This window comes from Theobroma umbraticum, unplaced genomic scaffold (genome assembly GCF_002168275.2).
Source record: "Theobroma umbraticum cultivar Fairchild unplaced genomic scaffold, ASM216827v3 scaffold_95.0, whole genome shotgun sequence".
Lineage (NCBI taxonomy): Eukaryota > Viridiplantae > Streptophyta > Magnoliopsida > Malvales > Malvaceae > Theobroma > Theobroma umbraticum.
In genome coordinates, this window is record NW_018397257.1 from 8358006 (window position 1) to 8379760 (window position 21755).

The 21755-nt window shown below is 34.9% G+C and overlaps 1 protein-coding gene across 1 annotated transcript; it reads right to left on the bottom strand.

Annotated features, from left to right (window-relative positions):
* Positions 1-29: 29 nt before the first annotated feature.
* On the bottom strand, positions 30-21534 carry LOC110411944 (DNA polymerase epsilon catalytic subunit A-like). The gene is made up of 49 exons (XM_021422316.2): positions 21228-21534; positions 21058-21123; positions 20894-20953; positions 20698-20793; positions 19985-20145; positions 19716-19804; positions 19373-19590; positions 18886-18972; positions 18669-18803; positions 18453-18575; positions 17200-17283; positions 16654-16818; positions 16369-16545; positions 15253-15366; positions 14762-14866; positions 14288-14406; positions 14057-14198; positions 13887-13981; positions 13512-13617; positions 13334-13413; positions 12961-13137; positions 12770-12857; positions 12551-12631; positions 12326-12469; positions 11739-11834; positions 11377-11577; positions 10609-10663; positions 10383-10525; positions 9842-10302; positions 9185-9332; positions 8910-9107; positions 8722-8796; positions 7006-7196; positions 6170-6353; positions 6009-6073; positions 5276-5408; positions 5057-5158; positions 4887-4970; positions 4577-4651; positions 4262-4321; positions 3851-4101; positions 3726-3774; positions 3189-3349; positions 3006-3072; positions 2431-2541; positions 2096-2266; positions 1780-1992; positions 1512-1618; positions 30-567 (listed from the first exon to the last, which is right to left on the bottom strand). Exons 1-49 carry the CDS (start codon positions 21390-21392, stop codon positions 204-206), a joined length of 6642 nt encoding a protein of 2213 aa, XP_021277991.1. The 5' UTR covers positions 21393-21534; the 3' UTR covers positions 30-203.
* Between the last annotated feature and the right edge of the window lie 221 nt (positions 21535-21755).

The window sequence follows — 21755 nt, forward strand, 5'->3', positions numbered from 1 at the left end:
TAGATTGCTTGATAATAATGAAAATACTCTTAAAGAATATGTGAACCAAATTTCATTAATTGGGATAGCCTCGAAACTTATGACATATACGTGTATATTAGTACATTTCAAATATATACATTTAATAATAAAAAAAAACATATGTGATAAATGAATATATGTGTATATACATTTCATATGTGATATAAGAGAGGCCGGGTTGACTACAAGTTGATTTCTAAAATCCATGAGGTACACTCCTGGAGGAGTTGAAACTTTTTCTGGATGGCTATGTTCAGGAATATCTGCATTTTGCTTCGAAATTCAGAGACATCTTCTTTACATCTAAATGAGCCAGCACACGAACATTGTTCCGCTAAATGTGCAGCTTTCACCTGTCTGCACCTACAGCACAACAGATCCTGCAGATGGTACAGACGCTCTCTTTGACGTACAATTTGAAGAAGAGCATTCTCCATCACCTCGCGATCATACGGCTGCCCACACTGGGGCACAGCACAGCGCCATTCGTCAGCCAGTAAAGCTGAGTCACGGCATAAATCCAGGTCTCTGCAATCGTTGCAGTAGCTGTCAAAAGATAACGTGCATCAGCAACAAGTTTGAGTTTCAAACAAAGGTAAACCTGATTTTTTTTTTATGGTAGAATTTCATATATTCAAAATGAATGAAGGAAATGGTGAAAAAGTGTCTCTCTAAAAGAAGAATGGTAAGTCAGGCAAGTTAAAAAGAATTTCAGTCAAAGATGAGTAATGGGTAAAAACGTACAAAAAGCTGGAGAAAACCCTTAAACCTGTCAAAGAGGCTCTAGAGGGCACAACAAATGGAAGGTCATATAGAGAAAAATGCATCCCTTCAAAATTTGAACTATAAACAACATGTTCCTCCTTTCTTAGATTTATTTAACTTGTAAAGATATGTGGACTGTTGGAATTCTGTTCCAATGTCAATTTGAAAGGTTATTAAAAACTGACAAACTTAAGACTCTGAAACTTTGACGTTAAAGTACTAGTCAATGCTGAATAACGATTGATAGGCAAAGGGCTGAGTGATATGATTGATCCTGGCACTGCTGAAGATTATAAGGTTTAATCTGATCCACAGATGAAAATTTCTCTCATGTATGTGCGGATAAGCTTTAAGAAGAACTCAAGTAACATTGCCTAAACCTTGATCAATCCAAAGCCTTCTATTACTCGGAAACCTTAATCTCAACAGAAATAGTAGTAAACAGATGATAAAGTAGATATCAAAAACTTCTCAAGCATGTTAGATGTGCAGCCTTAACAAAAGTTCATGGTAAAGACGATGCAGATCCTCATTCATAAGGCATGAAGAAACTTCTAACTAAGAAACTACAGAATCAACAGCATTCCATCCAAAACATCAAACTCAAGCAATTGCCTATTACCATTAATAATTGAAGTTATGAATTAGTCTTATTAAAATTTAGGGGAACAACCATCTAGATGAGTGCCGTCGAATATATAGATATTTATAGTAAATTTGCATACCTGCAGATCACATTTGGTAAGATGAAAGAAGGGCATGGATCATGAAACTCAGCTTCTGGAGCAAACTCCCTAATGCGTGCATATTTCAGCAGATTCTTTCTTAGCACCTGTATAATAAGGGTACATGAATGAAACTATTACTTATTGTATGACAATATAATATCAATTCAATTAATTCACACATCTGAAAACTGAAGAAGCATGCTAATTAGCAAGTAGTGTCTCTGTGATATGATTTAGATAATGAGGCAAGGTGTTAAAACTTCACCAGAACATCATGCTGAACATTATGGTCAAGGGCCAGAACAGCACAGACATGCTTAATAAACTCCAGTGCAGCATCCCCTCTGTTGACATTCCTAGCAAGCTGAAGAACCCTATGTGCACCCTGTTTATCATTTTCAGATCTGCTCAACCCTTTCATATGAAGAACAATATCACGAACAATTCCTAGAAGTTTTTCCGTGAAGTAAGAGCTAATCTGTAAGGCATGCGCACAAGTAAATTAATCTGATTGAGAACCTACAGGCAATCAGAAGTCAAGGCATTAAACCACCCTTGACCACTATATTCCCAATCCATACCTGCTCTTTGAGATATTTCACAATATGTGCTTCAAAACTCTCAGCAGCTGTGATAGTGATTGATGGAGTGCATAAACTACCATCCAGCGAGGATGTTCTATTTGCAGCTTGGTCTTGTGCATATTTCCAGGGGGTATGCAAAAACTCGGAGACAATTAGAACAAAATGATCCTGCCAAAATCCCAGACGATAACCGAGTGAAGTAAAATATGTGGCAAAATAAGTATGTATGATATTGTTGACACCAACAGAGTAAAGTCAATTGTCTTGCAATAATGAAGTTCGAAAAGTTCAACCTATCTATGATGGGGGAAAGGTTACAAGAACAGGCATACCTGAATTTTCTCAGGTAAATACTGGGCAATATTCCAGCTTGAAACAATATCCACTTCCGACTTATCTTGTGAATTTTCATCAGATCCCGCCAGGATTCCCCCGTAGTTGTACTATCATAGATGAAGCAAGATTATCATAAATTTACATGAACAAGCAGAAAAGGAACATAAAATTATCTTGACTACCAATGCAGTATGATTCAAAATTGAAAGCACTTGAACCACTTCATTGGTGAGTTTTCTATTCCAGACTTGGCATCAAGTTTTAAATTTAAAGCAATACATCTTTAGGCATTATAATAAGTCATCAGCAATACGAGTTATGATCATCTTTTTGTCACCGCTGGGTCAGATTGGCGATTCTCCAATATGGCAGAAAATACAGCTAAAAAAAATAAAGTCTAGTGGAGAATTCAACTAATCTGATTTTGAGACTATCAAGACATTGAAATTTCAAAAAGGCAATACTCTCAAGATCTAAGACGTGAAGATGTACCTCTAATTATATATAAACATAGCATACAAGTATCCTGTGTGCTGTAATGAAACTACTAAACCATAAGAAGAAACCATACCTGATCCATAAAAAGCAAGGAATGCCAGAAGTGAATTGGCTCAAGCTCGATCCATTCAAATAGTTCTCTACCAATCCACCACAGAAAATAAAATATATACATATATGTACCAAAAACAAAAAAAAGAAAAAAAAAATCAACAAAATCAAAGGTCTATTCAGAAGCTTCTTGGCCAATACCAACCTATTCTGCAGAGCTTTCAGCAAGCTATCAGAATAAGCTTTGGCTGCTGAGATATCATATTTGCCTGTGTCAATGATAACCTTAGAGAAGTCTGCAAATATAATTGCTGCACCCAATTTGCGAAATTCAGCCAACAGCAAAGCAAACACCTTTTGCATGACCTGCAGATTTTATAAACAATTTAAAGAAATATAAACCATTCAATAAGGCAGACGTCGATGAAGATCCAAATCACAAACCAGAAGAGTTACCACATTTTTCCAATATAACAACTACGAGAAAGCAATTTTGATATTATTATATAAAAGAAAGCAGCTTTCATATTGTGATAAGCTCAATGCAACTTATCTTAGTAGGGAATCTAATTCTTCACAAAGATTGCTCAAATTAATAGTGCTTTTGGAAGGCAGTTATGAAATTCTTGATCAAGCACATAGAAAACAAATATATCAGATCAGAGTGACATTTTAGTCCAATTTTCCCGCCAGTAAATATTCTACCGATGAACTAAAAGCCCAGTATTCAAATGGTACATACCTTGTGAAGTATACGATGAAGAGCTGGATCATGAAGCTTTGACTGAGGACTGCAATATGGAAAGAACAACAATATAATCATCTCAAACAACAGCAAGTGGGAAATGAAAGAGGGTAAGAATTTACCTGCAAAGCCACCGATATAGATGCTGCAGTATTGCATCAGCAAACACATTTCCTGACGAAACTGCATCAGCAAGACACCTCTGTATCAGTTGTTTCAAGACTCGAAATGCAGCTGCAGATGAGGTAGCTTCATCAAAACCACACTGTTCATTTCCGGAATTCACATCTTGGTCAAATCCTAATAAAGCTCCTCCTTCCATTTCATTGATTTGGTTGCTTTTTAAAAGAGCATCCACAGCCAGGTTATGAATCTGAACACAGACAATACATGTGCTTCTTACAATCAACTTGATTAAAAACCTGATGCAACCTGACTATGCCACCCGCCCATAAAAAATATAGATAAAAACATATGTTGCAATGTATATGACAAAGAAAAGTAGAAGTAAATAATATAGATATGTTCTGAACCTTTAGCTCCACAGAAACTTTTCTATATGCTCCAGGGTATGTAACAACAGGTTGATGGACCTATTTGGAAGTAGCCAACAAGTAAGTTCACTGAAAGAAATTGGCCAAACAAAAAAATTTACACTAAAGAGAATTCAAATGCACAAATATTATGTTAAAGAGAAATTTCAAATAATAAGTGGAGCCAAGGACTGGTTAGGAGAGTAACTCAATCTATTCCCAGAGATTAACAACATAAATTACGATAAATTCTTTAGTGAGCCCAAAAGGCAAGGGTTACAACCCTGCTATGCCTAAACATTTGTTGAAACTAACCTCATCAGCATAACATATATCTTCTTCACCAGTGCCTCCTAGGTCAGGAACACCATCATCGGATATCCAGAGTACCTATGAAAACAATATTTGATTAAGTTGCAATGAGAAAACTGCTAGTAAAAATGCAAATTCAACAAAGGCAAGCATCAATAAAATGGAAAAGGCTATGAGTAGCCTAAGACATCAACCAGTAATCTTATCTAAAGTAAAATTATCACCTAACCAAAAAAGCAGAAAAGTTCAAAAGGAACAGAATTTCGAAAATTTTGAACATTTAAATTATCAAAGAGCACCCAATAAAAAAAACCTGTTGTTGATCACGTAGAGCTCTAGAAAAGAAGACATCTGCTGTAAATAATAGCCAATCAAGTTCAAAATTGCCCAATGGTACCTGCCCCAGAAAATTTGAAATGTTACACCCATAGTAACAAGCATATTTAAGACTAGATACAGTTGGCATGGAGGTAAAAGTATTACATGTGCATATCTTGAGAGAGAGATCCTCTCACTCAACCACTGAGATGACGCAGCACACCGCTGCATTCCAATTTTTGCAGTTGTTTGTTGCCACACAAGCAGCTGTACCGATCATGAAAATTAAGCGATAATATGAGTTTAAACGTAGACAAAGTCAGAGTTAGTAACTGCAAAGCAACATATGCACATGAAGTAGCTATTGACACAGAACCCCACTACCTGATAATCATTATCACGAGCATTGGAAGGTATGCTCACACAAGGGAAATCTTCGAGAGCTCGTATGCCTGACTTCATTGATTGTGTGTTTGGGCATTCAATGACCGCAACAGTAGGTCCTTGATGTTCATGTCTGTCATGCAAAATCATAGTGAAAAGAAATTCATTCAGGCTTGTGTAAACAAAAGAAATGAAGAAAAACCAAAGAATGATTGTAAACAAGTTGATATAACCTATTAGCTACAAGAGGTTCGACATAAAGGCTCGCATTACTTAGTCAGAAACATTTTTTAATGAATGGCCTAAAAAATCAGCAATTAATAAGCATATTGAAGACCTATAGGATCAAAGAAAACGAGTTAGGTTGGCCCTTGCAGTTTCTTTCCAACTTGAGGTTTTGTGTTTTCAATACAAGTAGGAGACTCCAGATTTCCTAAATTACTAGCAAAATGTTAATATCAAGAGATTATGCAATAAATGCTCAATATTCTAAACTACCATCCAATAACTTCACACAACAAAAGAAAGTAAACTTTATATCAGGACTCGCTATTCCTGATATCCCCAGTGATATTTCAGCAGTATCAACAACTACTGTAAGGACAGTTTTTGTTTTTTTTTTTTTTCTTTAATGGAGAAATCAGAGCAGGCCTCTTAAAAAAGGAAGATAGAAAAAGAGAGGTATATATGCTACATAAATCAGGGTAAAAACATAATCAGTATGAAGTAAAACCTTTGTTCACTTATAGCTCTTTGTAAAATCTTTTCAGCATCCTTGACATATTCAACATAGTTCACCTGAGATGAGTAAATATGAGAAGAAAAGAAAGATAAGAGACATAATAACTGGGAGAAAACATCAGGAACACTTATAGTCAGAAATTATAAACTTACCTTGAAAGCTATACCATTACGAGCTAGTGGTTCAATAGACAATGCCTGGCAAGCTTCATGAAAATATTTCTCAAGGATATATGGAGATAAAATTTCATTTTCGTGGTGAGGATTAACTACCACCACGTGTACTGCTTGCAATGAAGAAAAATAGCCAGCATAGATGGCACGGCCTTCACAGATACTGAAGGAAGAAGCAAAATCAACAATGTAAGAATAGCTTTTCTTCATTTTCATGAAAACACGACATGCAGAATGGAAAAGAAGCTTGAGACTATTTGATTTTGGGCTTTTCCTAATTAAAAAGTTCAGCTATAAACTGTCCTAAATTATAGAACAAAAGAAATTTAAAATTGAAAAGTTATTTGAGTTGACGAAATATTCTTCAGAGAAGATGCTTGTAAAGTCGGGCATATCCACCACAAAAAGGCATGCACATAGGTGCAAGTACAATCAAGTGCATTAAGGAACCAATTTGTCATTTGAGAGCATTATAACTACAAGATTTGTCTGTTTTAATAGTAACCCATTATGTAGCTTTAATACAAAGCATAAATGTGTTTTGGGGAAAGCTATGATAAGAAAAATATGTGATCTGAAAAAAATAATGTTTGGCATCAACATTTATAACATAATGTCTATAATCTTGTAAAATTTTCTATCTTTTGCTCATAGATTGATATTTTGACTCAAGATGGTAGAACATCTAAAATGATTTAAAGAAAAAGAAAAGAAAAGAGAAGAGCGAATTTTAAACCATGAGTATCAATTATTAGAGCAACTTCTCTACTGCCTATAATAAAGTGTCATTCTTAGAAACATGGTACCGCAATTACCTATGATACAAGTAAAAGAAAGAGATTGCCTGCTCCAGGTAAGCACATTCTGTTGTAGTCTTCATGTGTAATTCGCTCAGACTCCAACCATCCTGGGCATTTCGTTTCTTAGCTGTCTTATCTGCTTTACAAACACAACCAAGCTGGAGAATAGCATTAAACTCCAGTGGCACCTTTCTTTCATATATCCCCTGATCAAAAAGTTGATTCTTATCAACTAGATATCGAGATAATTAAGCCATTTAAGTAGGCATCTGACAAACAAACCTGAGATGATAAGAGTACAAATAACAATTTTTTTAATCACAACCAAAGAATTAAATTTCAATGGTTTAACCTTCACCAAGAACATTACAAATTCTTTTGCTTTTTATTTTTCTGTGAAGCAATTCTTAGAATACCTCACAAGAACATGTCAAGAATATTTGAATACAAATTCAAGCAAAAATGGACAAGGAGACTAACTCATTTCTAAATAAGCTAAACGATAACAGGTTTCAAGGGCACAACCACAATATTGGAAAGTAACTGCGATTTACTTTTCAATCCTTCATCCGCTGATGAAGTTTCAAAGTAGAAAGCTTGTCGTACTTGTTATTTACTGGTTTGATGCAACTCAAACAATTGATAAACCAAGTCATAATCTGCATCATATTTTCATCAAGAGTTGGAAGTTAACTGATGAATAACTTTAGCTCTTTTTGCACACAAAAGAAAAGAAGGGGAACTAACCACACTGTGTTCATAAACCTCTTGACCTAACACAAAGTTACCTATATAATTTTTGTAAAGATGGAAAATCTCTAATATACCTTAATGGCGTTCTGACAGAAGCATGGTGCTAGATCTCAGCAAGTAAAGTTCTATACCATAATGTATTGCAATCCATTGTTGACTAGATTCTTGATAGTAGCATACACACAGAAGCATATCACCTACAGTTACTGCAATACAATTTTTCAATTACAATCATAAATTGTGTACGGTCCATCAAATTATTGTATGGACCTCAGACTTATAAGTGGTGGACCTCACATAAATTTTTGTTTGATTGGATAATTGCAGGATTTAAGTAAATATAATTATAGGTGAAATACTCCCCATACACACTGATGTTCTGGGTCAAATTACTTTTCAATTCTACCATAGCCTAGTTGCACGTATACATATATAGCATATGATTACCAACAAGATATTGGCATGCTCAAGGGAAGGAGCAATATTGCCCAAGGAACTGCCTATAAAGATGCAAAATACATTACAAGTCTTTGGTCTTTGGGATAAAATAGATTTCTTGGGTTTCATTATAGAAATACTTTTTGATTTGGCAAATTTTTTTTGCTCTGTGCCTGTTTGTTAATACTTTTGTCCATTTTCTCACAAGGTGGCATAAGGATACTGATGCTATTAGCTGTTAACCAAGACAACAGGCACTTTAAACTTCCTCTCATAAGCAAGAACAAGAAAAAGAAATTAGATACAACCGAAAATATATTTCTTATTAAAAGGAAATAAATTAGGATAGCACAAAATGAAAAATATAGCTCAATCACAAAACCAAAAGTTTGAAACCAGTACGAAGTTTGCTAACTAAATGAACATTAGCAACATAATAAATTTCACATAAGATGCACAAAAAAGGAAATCAAGCTTGGATGTATCTGTGTATCCATTGTGTCTCAAAATGATTGATATCCAAGGAAATAGTATGCTTACCTCAATTTCTGGATCAGAGAGGAGAGCTGCGAGTTTCTTGCTCTCCCTCCTAAATTGATCTTCATCAATTATAACCTATTAAAATGCAAACAAATGACCAATGAAATTAAATCTTATAAAGCTTTTTAACTGTAAAACAACTAAAGAAAGGGATATAACTTTAAAAAGGGTAACAACAATATGCTTGCCTCAATTAGGTTATAGCTCTGCCTTGCATGAGGAAGAGTCTTGTTTACCCGCCTTCCAGGAAAACTTTCTGATACGGTTGCTTTAGAGTTCAAATAGAACACTCTTGGAACAGTTATAGGAACCTTAAGCATAATTCCTTCAACAACAACCCAAGCAAAAAATTGGCCATTGTGTGAACCTGGGACTAGCTGTATAATCTAAAACATAAAAGAAGAAGATAAAGTGGTCAAGTTCATTCCAGCCAAATTTTCTCAATGAAAGAAAACTACACTACCTGCCAATGGGTATTTGTTAGAGATGCGTCATGCCTCCTAAAATATGAACCAACACCAGTTCTTCCCCGGGCATCTTTATTGTTTTCCACACCACGCAGCAGCTCAGAAGTGCTACTGGCATGCTGTGAAGTTCTTTGATTACCCAACCTGCCAAAGCAACAAAAATATATTATAACATTAGAATTTAATGGTACCATCAGTAGAATCCCCACACTCCTAAAGAAAGGCAACTAAAAACATGAGGCACACTTAAAAATTATGCAACAAGATTGCAACAATTGAGTTTGGTGTGTAACATCCAACAACAAAAATTATGAATTTGCTTCAATTAAAGATGTACAAAATCAATCATACACCCTTCTATATATATACCAAGGAAAACATGTTCCTAAATTAAAGTTTTAGTTAAGCCATAGATTCAGTCCTTGTAGATAGAAGAAGCAACAATGCCTGCTTCCCTATTGCACCAACACTGCATTAGGCAACTTTTAGCTGGTATCACCAAACAAGGGTCCTTTAATGGGAGCAAGGAATGAGGAAAGATGTATGAAGTAATTGTTGGATCTATGAACAATTTCCTCCACTAAATACCAATTACATTCAGGAGCTCCATGGAATTAACATAGCCATTATCCATAAGTAACAGCAAAAAGTACCTTTGCCTCTTCCTCCTTTCGAGACTATCCTTCCATTTTCTCTTCTTCAATTCAAGCCATCCTTGATAATCAACATTTCTGTCAATGTTTTCAGTGGACTGAACATTTGGCAACAATGGCGATGAAAGCTGGTGTGCACTTCCTCTATGTTCAGTTTGGTGTTGCAGAGAATTGGCTTGGACGACTTCCCTGACAGGATGTTGATCATCATTGACTTCATAACAACGAACAATTGGTGTAGGTGCTTTTTCAGACTTTCGTCTTTTATTTTGGAAGTCTTCTAAATCTCCAACAACCACATGATTGGCAGTAACAGCATCACCTGCCTTTTTCATTATATCATCTCTGCCTGATGAGCTAAAGATATCAACTAACTTTCTTTGACGAAATTTATCCTCCTTCTCACGAACCTTTTTATGCAGCCAATCAGGATGAGCTACTCTAGGGACGGGGTTTGCAACCTAAAAAATTGAAAATTATTTTTAGCAGGCTGCACAATGAAAGATTACTTTGGGAAGTGATGCTAAACAAACAATGGAACCTTTTGCATTGCAGCAGGAATAGTGATAATTTTCTGAATCGCTGAACTAAGCCGTTGCTTGTAATATGACCAGTCAACAATGGAACGTATGCCAACATCGGAAGAAGTTTTGCACCACTTGCGTAGATAGAACTTCATTATTTCTGTAAACTTGAAGCAGTTAGTTATTCCATTTAGTGTGCTAAAAAAGGAAAAGCAAATTGACATTAAAAATAGCAGAACTAACCAGCATCAGTTTCAAATATTGCAACAGGAATAGCACGCTCACTAACAGGTGTACCCTGCATAAATTACAGGTAAAAAAATTCAAAACAGAACATTCAGGGAAAAATTCTTTTAAATGCCAAGTGCATCGTGTTGACTATATAATACATAATTAAGATCTACAAGTAACAACAGCAGAAGAAAATGCTAAACCATTGCATTAGCAATAAACTAGTTGCCTATACAAAAATTCCCTAATAGAAGTGCAAGACCTCAATAACGTAAGTATTTGGATTAATATGGCTTCTGAAATGTATAGCTGCAAGCTTCGTAGAATAGATTATGGTGAGTATTTTAACAATTTCGCAGAATAGATATGTCATGAAAAGGGTATCACAAGGCTCTAATGGTAGAAACTGGAATTACTATTGGTTTATGGTTGGTTTTTCATGGTAAACTGGCTCCTAATTAAGACTTCTTGAGTGATCTTGCTTGCTTGTTTAGCATGACACTGTTTGATACTTTTGGATGGTATGCAAAAAACCTCTCATGCTAAGGCAGCATCAAGAGATAAAAAGGTATCTTACTAATGGCTCTCTTCTCTTAGATCACAACCATGGTTGTTGACTCCATTACTTGTTTCTTTTAGTATTGGAAAATAACTCTCGTTGTTTCTCCACTTCCACATTAACCATGATCTTATGCCTGAATGTTCAACATAAGTCCATTTGATGTTTATTTGAGATTAAATACCCGAAAAATTCATAACATACTGAATGATAGAACTTACTCTTGGTTCACATCCCACTATATACTGGCAACGCAGTCCTTTATCTTTAACCATAGTATCACCAAGAAAATCAGCTAGACGCCTTGCCGTGGTCACTGCACATGACTTTTGCTCACCATAGTCTGCTAAAGACTTGCTCATTGTGCTAGATTCTGATATGTAATCTAGTAACTCACTATCCGCAATATCCTTTCCTTGATTCTGGGAGAAAATGACAAAAAGAAAGACTATATTAAATAAAACATGATGTTCGACCCCATATTTAATCAAAAAACATTTTTCAGTCAGATAAAGGAGTAAAAAATAATGATAGAAGACCAAATATTGGAGCTTAAGAAAACACCCAATAAATTTTTGCATACGTCAAGAAGATCAAGCCAGCGATTTGCAACAGCAGCAACAGCTGAGTAACATTCCTCTAAGGTGGACCCATTGAGGAACTTATCAAAAAGCTCAGCCTGCAAAAGAGAAAGTATTTCATGTATGGAAAATGTCAGTTTAGAGGGCAGCAATTTAATTCTAAGAATATAAAAACGCACAATATACTGTAATTAACATAATCCAGACTGTGGCAGAAATTACAAATATTAGATTTTAAATTAGAGACGTAGTAAAATGCACTCATTCATGGTCAGGAATGTACCTACACAAACAATGGAAGACAGCCATCATTGGGTTCTCACGTACCTAAAGCTTTTAAATATGAACAAGTGGGAACCTTCTTTCATCTTAAGCTTATTAGAAATTACATAAAATTTTCTCTAACAACATGCACACACTCAAATGCATGACTGCACTAGCAAATAAACTTTAAATTATGACAGGCACAAACTAAATTTCTGAAAATAATAATTCCAATGGTCGAAGCAATGGCCAAGCTTTTGTGACATTGGCAAAAACCATCTCAGGATGCATATTGTAAAGAGAGTATCTCGAAGAGAGAGGGTACCTGGAAAACTTTGATGAGTTTCAGCTCACCTCTACGTTTTATCTCAAAACCTTTAAGTTCAGCAAGGGTTCCATCATCGTTAAAAACAGCATATCTTTTCTTAATTAAAATTCCTTCTTCCTTAGAAGCAGGTAGAATCATCGCCTATATTCAAATAACCAATCTGAGCACTTGAAAAAATAATGCAAATTTAATATTCAACGGCAATTTAGTTTTCCAAATTACCTTGTATGGTCCATCCACTTCAAATTCAATTGAGCATTCACTATGAGTTGCATATGTTTTATTGACAGGATCTATAAGTGTCTGTCAAAAACTATCACTTAGGAAGTTTAACAGAAATAAAATCCTTTCAAAATTACAAAACTGCTTGAAGAGAATGAATTGAATGCATTTGGAAGAAAACAATTTGAGAATAGATAAAGAACGAGGTTCCCTGCAAACCTGGTATTGATCATTTGTATTGTTTCTTGCCACATCAACATTAAGCATTACACACGGATAAGAGATTGTCAGCTTCTTCTTTGAGTCTCTGACAAACATAGTTTGCAGATGATGATCAACATTTTTATATAAATTATGCAAATTAACCAATCACAAGTCTTAACTTCAGTGCACTTATTTAAAAAGCTTACTTAGTTTTGAAAGTAAAGTTTTCAGGAAAAGACCCAGGAAGTGCACACCAGATACCATCTGTGTCTAGTTCAAGTGGTTTCCCAATTTTTTCAACAAGTAAGCGAGCATTCTGAATAATTTTAGCACCAGTATATGTAACTACACCAGCCATTTCCATCGAGTACCACCTTGCACCTCTGTGGCAGAAACATTTAAAACACCATTCTAAGCATGAAATGTATATTTCTAGGCCAACAAAAAAAAAGCATGATAAGTATGTTTAAAACAAGTAGACAACCAATTCCAAAATTGTGGGATTTCAGAACTGAAAGGAAGTTTTGAAACCTCTTCCCAACCACCCGAAAAGAACAATAAAAAAAAGTCACAGCTTACTTGCGCATGACATATCCATAGAATGAGTTCAGAATACACTTATGGGCAAGTTGTAAGGAATCATAAAGCACTACCATGTCCTGAAAATATTGAGAAGAAAAAGAGAACCCATGAGAAGTGAATTAGATGATCACAAATTGACTAAAATGTTTGACAAATTGAAGAACATTTAGCATACTTGTGCTTCTTGGATCTTCATAGGATTTCCACCAGCCTTGGCGTCTGACAACTTCCCCTTCCAAACTTTATTAAGTCCTTTGTATTCATACCTTCTATCTCGAAAGCTTGGATTCAGGTTAAAAAAATTGATTTAGTATAAGAAATCAATTTATTCAGGGTCCCTTTAATAGTTCAACATCATGCATATTTGAAGAACATATGTTCAGTCATTATTATCTATCCACAAAGAGAAGTGATAGATATCTATCACCGTAAAATGAAAAAAGCCACGAGATATCATAACATATTACACTACTAACAAAATAGAAGTGATTATCTAGTGGTAAAATTTAGCATATCAAATGCATGAAACAGGAAAATATAAATAGCTTACCTTCGGACAGTGTCAACATAAAAAGGGTTTTCACGCATGCAGATCCCTGCTTCTCGAAGTTCAGTAACTGGCTTATCCAAAACTCGTTTATATACCTAAGGAAGGCACCAACCCATTATGGTAATCATTACTCAGGCAAACATGTTTATTAAAGGCAACAGTTATCTTACCTTCTGACAATATTTCTTCAAACGGTCTTTCAGCCTAGATTGTTGCTCCAGCTTAGGCAGGTCAAGCAAAGATTTTGACAACTGACTCTCAGTACCATCAAAAAATTCAGACTCAATTTGCTTCTTCAAGTGGTAATAATCACTGAAGCCATTCAGCATTACCAATGTATAGGTGTCAATTAGATTTTGCTAATACTATAACGAAGAAGCCACTAAGTGAGAGAAAGAAACCTTTTCTTTGCCATGAATATCTCCCCACGCCAAACCCATTCAAGTTTCCGGAGACAAGTCTTGTCTGGGCGATTGAAATCACATGCAGTACAGACCTCATCTGTAACAATTGATGGTGGCTGGAATTCAACAAGAAACCCCCATTGCAAGTTAATTACCAAGGAATTTCTGAAGGAAAAAGATTACTTACTAAAAAAAATGAGACAACTATCTTACATCTGAAGTCCCTAGTATTAAAATGAACAAATTTGTGTAGACACTCTGTGTTTAGTGCAAACGTTATAGACTGTATATCCACATGTGTATGTGCTATCTATATTCTAATGTCATGGCCCCAAATAGTTCATACTTAATGCCTCACCAAATTCCTTCCATGCTACCTAAATTGAAAGTCAGAGCAAGGATCCCCTAAAATTAATGAGAATCATTGACATTGTATCACGATGCACCAAAGGCAGTTTATTGGTAGCAAACCTGAAGCCTATTTGTCAAAATAATATTTGGGTACATTGCAGCCACGTCTAAATGATAAATGAGAGGACATTCATCACGGATAGGTTCATCTCGCAACTTTACTAGCTGCATAAAAAGAAATACTTGATAAATAAAATTATCTTACTCAAATTATATCCACATTTTTCACTAATATTCATGTTATTCATAAACTGCAAGACTTTAAAACATTCAGAAAGATTTAAAAGAAAAAGCTAATACATCTGTAATGGCAATAGTGAAGGCTTGGATATAATACACAATATAAATGAATCATTTTACAAAATTAGACCATATACAGGATCATAAATCAAAATTACACCATTTAGAAAATACTAACAACATGTAAAAGTTAACTTGGAAGAAACCGCAGGAAGGAATAAAATATAAGCAAAATAAAAGTTGGAAGTTGCAGAAGTATCAAGGCAATCAGAAAACAAGAACTTCTGGCTCAACCAACAAATTATCTTCACCTTTTCTATTATTTCATTCTTTACTTCATCATAATTAGAGACTGATTCCAAATCCATCTTCCCCTCAACTCTAATAGCATATTGTAGATCCCGATCAAGATTACTGATAAGTTGCTGCAGTGAAAGTACACCAATGTAAGTCAACTAGATTCATAAAGTTTATATCTCAGGTACTAAGAATCCATATAGTTGTGGATATGAAAATTAAATCTGTATGAATGATGCAGGCATGTTCCAATATGTAACACATTCACACTAAGATTTTGCCAGAAGAAAACACAATTTATTCACCAACACAATCACATAACAGCAAAGATTAGAAATCAGCACTTCTGAGTAGAAGATAGACTAATGCATTTGTCTTGCCAATAGGGGATACATCTTACCCCTTTTGAGTTTCAACATAAATTCATTTCTCCTAAAGTTCTCTGTGACACAAATATGAACATAAAAGAAAAATACTAGACTGTGATCTTATTCCCTTTATTTTATTTTGGTTCAAGGGTGGTGAGCCAAAGTAGTAGCTGAAAAAAATCCATGATATAATCAACATTGGTTTCTTTCTCCAAGCTTTTACAACATTATGTACTAACCACACATGACAAATTGGTTAACAACATTAAAAGAAATGCATTTCTCAATGTTTTTATAAAATAAACTGTTGAAATTACTAATATATAGAAATCCCAACCAATTTCATCTCATTAATCAGAAAAATCACAATTTCAACTCTTATGAGCTTCCATTATTCTTTAATAGGACCAATGTAGATAGACTTGAATAGGAAAAGTTCAATATATCTAGCAACTCAACTAGTTGGGATCAATACAGTTTCGAATAAATCAACAGCAACCACTAATAAGATAAACCAAGTGATGTAAACTGCTCAGTGGCATATGAATGTTAAAGCTAGCAAAATGAACATAGCATATAAGATACCATATAAGACTCAATGCGTAAATGATCAAAGATGACTTCAGCCAAGCCATGATACCAGATGACCAGAAAATCAAAGCAGCAGCAACTAGATCAAAGCTGCTACTACACCATATTCAACTAATTCAAATGTACTATGGTCCACAGCAGCAGAATACAAGACCCATGAAAACAACAAACCTCATAGGCAGATGGATCAGTCTTAAAACTAGTTGGAAGATCAGATCTGAAGACGCCACTTTCAAGGCATTCCACATGGCCACCTATATAGGTCTCACTCTCAAGTAGGTGATTCTTATAGAACTTCTCAGGGTCAGATTGGTGTTTGTTAGGACAGATAACATTTGCCTTGTAAGCCTGTGAAAATGTGATATCTTAATAAAAATAAAAGTTTGAAAATATAAAAACGCCTCTGTTCAATTAAGTAGTAGCAATGCTTTTAGTACAAATGTTCACATAAAGTACCTGCACCATTAGAAGCATTTCACAAAGTGTCCCGCTTCCTTTGCGCAAAACCTCATCAGGCGACATGGGAATAATAGTTGCCAGAGAGAAAATAAAGGGATGAACATAGGTCATATACAAGTAGTAAGTTGCAACAGCGTCGGAAACAGAATAGGAGGCCATCATCTGTCATAATATTGTTAGCAATGCAAACAAAAAATTCAGTGAGAAGCACTCTAGAAAAGGACATGCAAGGTAGGCAAAAGTTTATGTGTTTGTAAAGATGTATGCTAAAAACTTAACAAATGAAAGGGCTCATCGTCAATATGATTACAATATCATTAGCATTGCAACCACAGCATAGCAGTTTGCACAAGAATAAAACATTCACTCTTGTCCTACAATAGCACAGCAAATAAAGTTTGTAAAGTTCTCCCTGCATGATAATTAAATTATCACAATAGCTTATCTACTCTTCAAGATTTCCAACATCAGTTCTAAACCGTCTTCAATTCTACAATCCAAACAAGAAAGAAAACAGCATATACATTATTTAGTTACTCATACCTGGGGCTTTTCCTTTGCAAATCGAACCATATCCTCTGGATTCACCTCCAGTGGATCATAACCCAGCTTTGCCTTTGTAACAGCCTAAGAGAATCACAAGAAAAGTAACCCATCTCAAGTGTCATGAAACATATAAGATCATATTTGATTGCAAATCTGAAATCATTCTCCCTATATTGAACTTTTCAATGACTAATAAATAGTGATTTCAATGCTCAAAGAATGACTAGTGCTGTTTACACCACAAACCAGGTGGTTAAATGCCTTTGATGATGTTTTAGAACCTGAATATTTAGTTGCATGACTTTTGTCCAAGAAAAAAAAGTGTATCTTTTTCTTTCAGAAAAACCAGGATGCTTTCCAGAGAAGTAAGATCGATTATTTTTCAACATATTTTACAATTAATAAAGTGAATTTTAGCAGAAAATTCTCCCAAAGCTTAGATGCATTATTATCAAGCATTGAAATTCTTTCCTCTATTTACTACAGCCTATTCTAGCACTTCACAGGTAATGATGGCCGCTCAGAATGCATCCTTCAATCAACTGCTCTACTTTTTTTTTTTTTTTTGATAAGCCAATATTTCATTAATCTTCAAAGTACATCAAGATTTCATCAGTCATGACCAATCAACTGCTCTACTCCGTTTACCATTTAACATTTCCTCCTATTAGACTTTTTTTTCCACTTTACTGAACCTCCTATTAGACTTTAACTCTGAAAAAATGTCTATGAACATGACTGAGAAGTTTCTTAATTTTATCTGCCAAATTAATTATCCAATTGCCTCAAATATGAAACATAACTTTAATTTAAGGACTAATAATCTATCATGTGAAAGTCTAAGCACTAACAATCACTGAAATATTAAATTCATTGCATTTAAAAAAAATATGACCAAGAACCTAAACCTAGATATGTTGTGCATAACATTGTAGCATTGCACCTGCTCCTACTAAGGCATGACATTAGAGGCAAATGTACCATGAGCTAAAGAGATTATACTTATTGGTTGAATAAATAATGTATGTCACCTGCCAATAACATTATGAGATGCAGCTGCTTGTAATATGAAATTCAAGGCTACCATTTTAGATTTTGTATATTAGCCATTTCATTCCTTGAAAAAATTATGAAGATATTTTCATTCATGCAGAAACATGAAAAACAAGCACCTTCAATTCAACTAAAAGATTACCAACAAATACAGAATAAATATAATAAACAAATGAACTTAGATTACAGGTCTGAACCTTTAGGCCTTGGCTCCCCTGAGGAAGATAACTATCACGTTTGACCCAAGCAAAACAATCCAAATGACAAGCAAATTTGGCTCGACATTCCCCCTGATTCTTGTCACATCGAAATCCTACCTCCTACAAAAATCACCAAAAAAGAAAAGTAACAAATAGAGGCAAATATAATTGCTTCAGGATTGAGAAATGAACTGATGGGAAAAGTATACATACATCACTCATTTTAAACCCATGATAAGCAGCTCTGCTTTCTATGAATGGCCAGTCAAAGTAATCACCATTATATGTGACAAAAATACCAGGCTTCACCTCTTGCATGTGAGCAAACCACTGCCGGAGAAGTTCTACCTGCAAGAAACATCACAAAAAATAGCAAGGGAATCAGCATCAGAAAATCCCCATGAGAACAAATTTATGAAACTTATTCTACCTCATTTTTCACATTTGTGACTGTGAAATACCCTTGAAATTCCGGTTTTGGAGTATACTCCAAGTCCTCTATATCTTGCCCTACACACTGAGGACAAGTGAAAAATCATGAATTAAAATTGAAAGGAAAAGCTCAATGAAGAATTAATATTTCTAGAAACACATTGAATGCAGTTACACCAGAAGGAAATAGATAACAAACTGGAAAGCATAAGATGGTGCTAGCAGAAATAGAAAGCAATGGATGACTAATAGAAACTACAACAATGAAATTTTTTGGTGTGATGCAAGACATATAATTAACTATAGTTCATTGATGAATGAAAACAACTAAGCAATGGATATATTCAAAACATGATTTAAGAAAACCCTTGGTGCCAAATATGGACTTACAAAAACAGACAAGTCATACAAGTGATAGACATGAAGAATCACAAACCACAATTTTTTAACAAATGAATAACGATATGAATATATATCATAAATACCTCTCTGTTAATAATCAGATATCCTTGTCCATCAACCATGTATGATATCATCATTATTAAATCATACTCAGCATCAGGAAATTTCAAAGGAAGCTTTGTAGTCTCAATATCAAATGCACAGACACGCACTTCAGCACGTTGCAGAAGATCAGTCCTCTTCTCCAGAATGACTCCTGTACTGGATACACTGACATCATACCACTGCCCACATCTCACATCTGAGTTCCATGAAATCCTCAGAGTTAGAATACACATGTTTATATCAAGTTTATAATTATGGAAGTCATTTTTCTTACTAACAAGAATAAGTTCCAAGACCCAGACTAATAAAGAAAGAAATTACCATTGTCAATGGCAAAGCGAACATGGTAGGGAACATCAAACTCACGGAGATCAACTATATAATCTAAAAAATCCAGAGGTCTTTGTTCTCTGCAAGGCAAGCACCATTACACTATCAAAACATACATGGAAGTTCTACTCCAATCAGAAGTAAGCGGTGAATGCAAGGCAAAAATAAGAGGTTGATCAAGAAATGGGTAATAGTGCTGTCAACGAATTGACCTACACAAAAACCAACATGAACTTCGCCAGAGGACCATGGAACCTTACCTTTTCCCCATTAATATCGACTCATATGCTTCAGCAGCTTCAAATTTTGCATGGTTTCTTTCAACAACATGCACTAGATCTTTCTTTACATCCATCAATTGTTGAACAGTGTCAAAAGCTATTTTTAAATAACGTTTGTGTAGACCAGACAAATGGTTTTTCTGTCCATAAGCAAATGAATCAATCAGAACCCATTTAGATGGAGAAACACAACATCTAATGAAATGCCAAATCAAGCATGAACAAGCATATTGATTCGCCAAATATATGGTAATTCATATAACCAACAGAAGGAACCCTAGAATAAAGCGCCGGTAAATAATATATTGAGGTATTAATATGGCAGCATATAAATAAAAGAATTTGATTTATGGGAAAGTATTAAACAAGTTATTAGCAATCTGCTTAAGCCAAATAATGCAACAATCTCAACCTTAATTCAACCAGATGAAAGTTTAAGCAGAGTAATCAAAAATAAATAAAAAAAGACCACAGCATCTAATGCTTACTTTATTAAACTCAAACCACAACTAGACCAAACAAATGAGATAATCTGATCTGACTAAACAAAAAAAATTCAAAACACCATAGAACCAAATGCTCTCTTTTGTCAAATTGAATGCTATGACTTCTTTACAACTGTAATTTGAACTTTAAGAACTAGTTTTATTGGAAAAGCTAATTTTAAAGCAATAGGTGACAGAATAACTTACAAGATCAAGATCTTCCTTTTCCACAATTTCAATCTCTGCAATCTGACTTTCATATCGTCTTCTCAAATATGCTTCCACATCCATTTCTGCTTTGTCCTGTCAGATTAACATAATCACTCATCATCACCACCACAGCATTAGCACCTCTTGATAGGTAAACAACACTAGAAAGAGGAGAAAGACATAGAAAGTATACCTTCGCAGCCACGTAAAAGTAAGGACGAAATTTGAACTTTGACTTAAAACAAGAGCCATCCTACATTTCAACAAAATTTAAAATTTAACCAAATGAATAATTTCTCAAAATAGAAACAATTTTCGAAATGAATATAATCACCAAATGGTAATTTTCATTTTCACCTGAGAGACAAAATAAAGATCGACGCAACTATATACTTTTCCTGTATCCGCATCCTCACAAGATGACTGCAAATTTAAAATTATGAGTTTTTTTAAAACAAAAAAGCAATATTTATAAAATGTTGAATTTATTTATTTAAATGGTAGATATGGTGAAGAGATTGACTTACGGAAGCGAAAGTAAGTAGCCATCCAAGGCGCTTTTCCCCTTCGGAGAAGAGATCGAAGCCGAGCTTGGACTCGAGCTCCTCTTCTGCGCTGCGGATCAGCTTCTTCTGCTTCTTAGAGCTTCGAAGGTCTCGGCGGTCCCGCCGTCGGTTATCTCCACCGTTCATTTTGCCCCGTGGAGTTTTAGATTTCGCGAGTAACCGATATCAAAACAGTAATCCAAAAATGAATTTTATTATTTTTCTTAGCTTTCCCTCTCCTTTTTTTTTATTTCAAGACAGAGGAAAGGAGAGAGAGAGAGAGAGAGAGAGAGAGGTTTTCTACAAAACCCGCAGGCATGTGAAGGGGGGAGGCATAAAGAGTTTTCCCGCGCTTTGATTTTGGTGAGAGTAATTAAATGACCCAAATGCCCTTGGCCTATGAGCTTCGGCCCATTTAAGCTGGGTTGAAATTGAGCGCTCATCAAAGACTAACATGTATGGCCTCGACTCTGCAATTTGGGCCTTTTTTTATGAGAAAAGGAAAATGAA

What these genes read in the sequence shown, in the direction of transcription:
- LOC110411944 (XM_021422316.2), bottom strand. Translation starts at nt 21,392, where the DNA reads ATGAACGGTGGAGATAACCGACGGCGGGACCGCCGAGACCTTCGAAGC. An exon ending in GGCTACTTACTTTCGCTTCC is followed by an intron (nt 21,124 to 21,227) that starts GTAAGTCAATCT and finishes TTAAATTTGCAG; the next exon opens with TCATCTTGTGAGGATGCGGA. An exon ending in TTTTGACAAATAGGCTTCAG is followed by an intron (nt 14,407 to 14,761) that starts GTTTGCTACCAA and finishes GTTGAATTCCAG; the next exon opens with CCACCATCAATTGTTACAGA.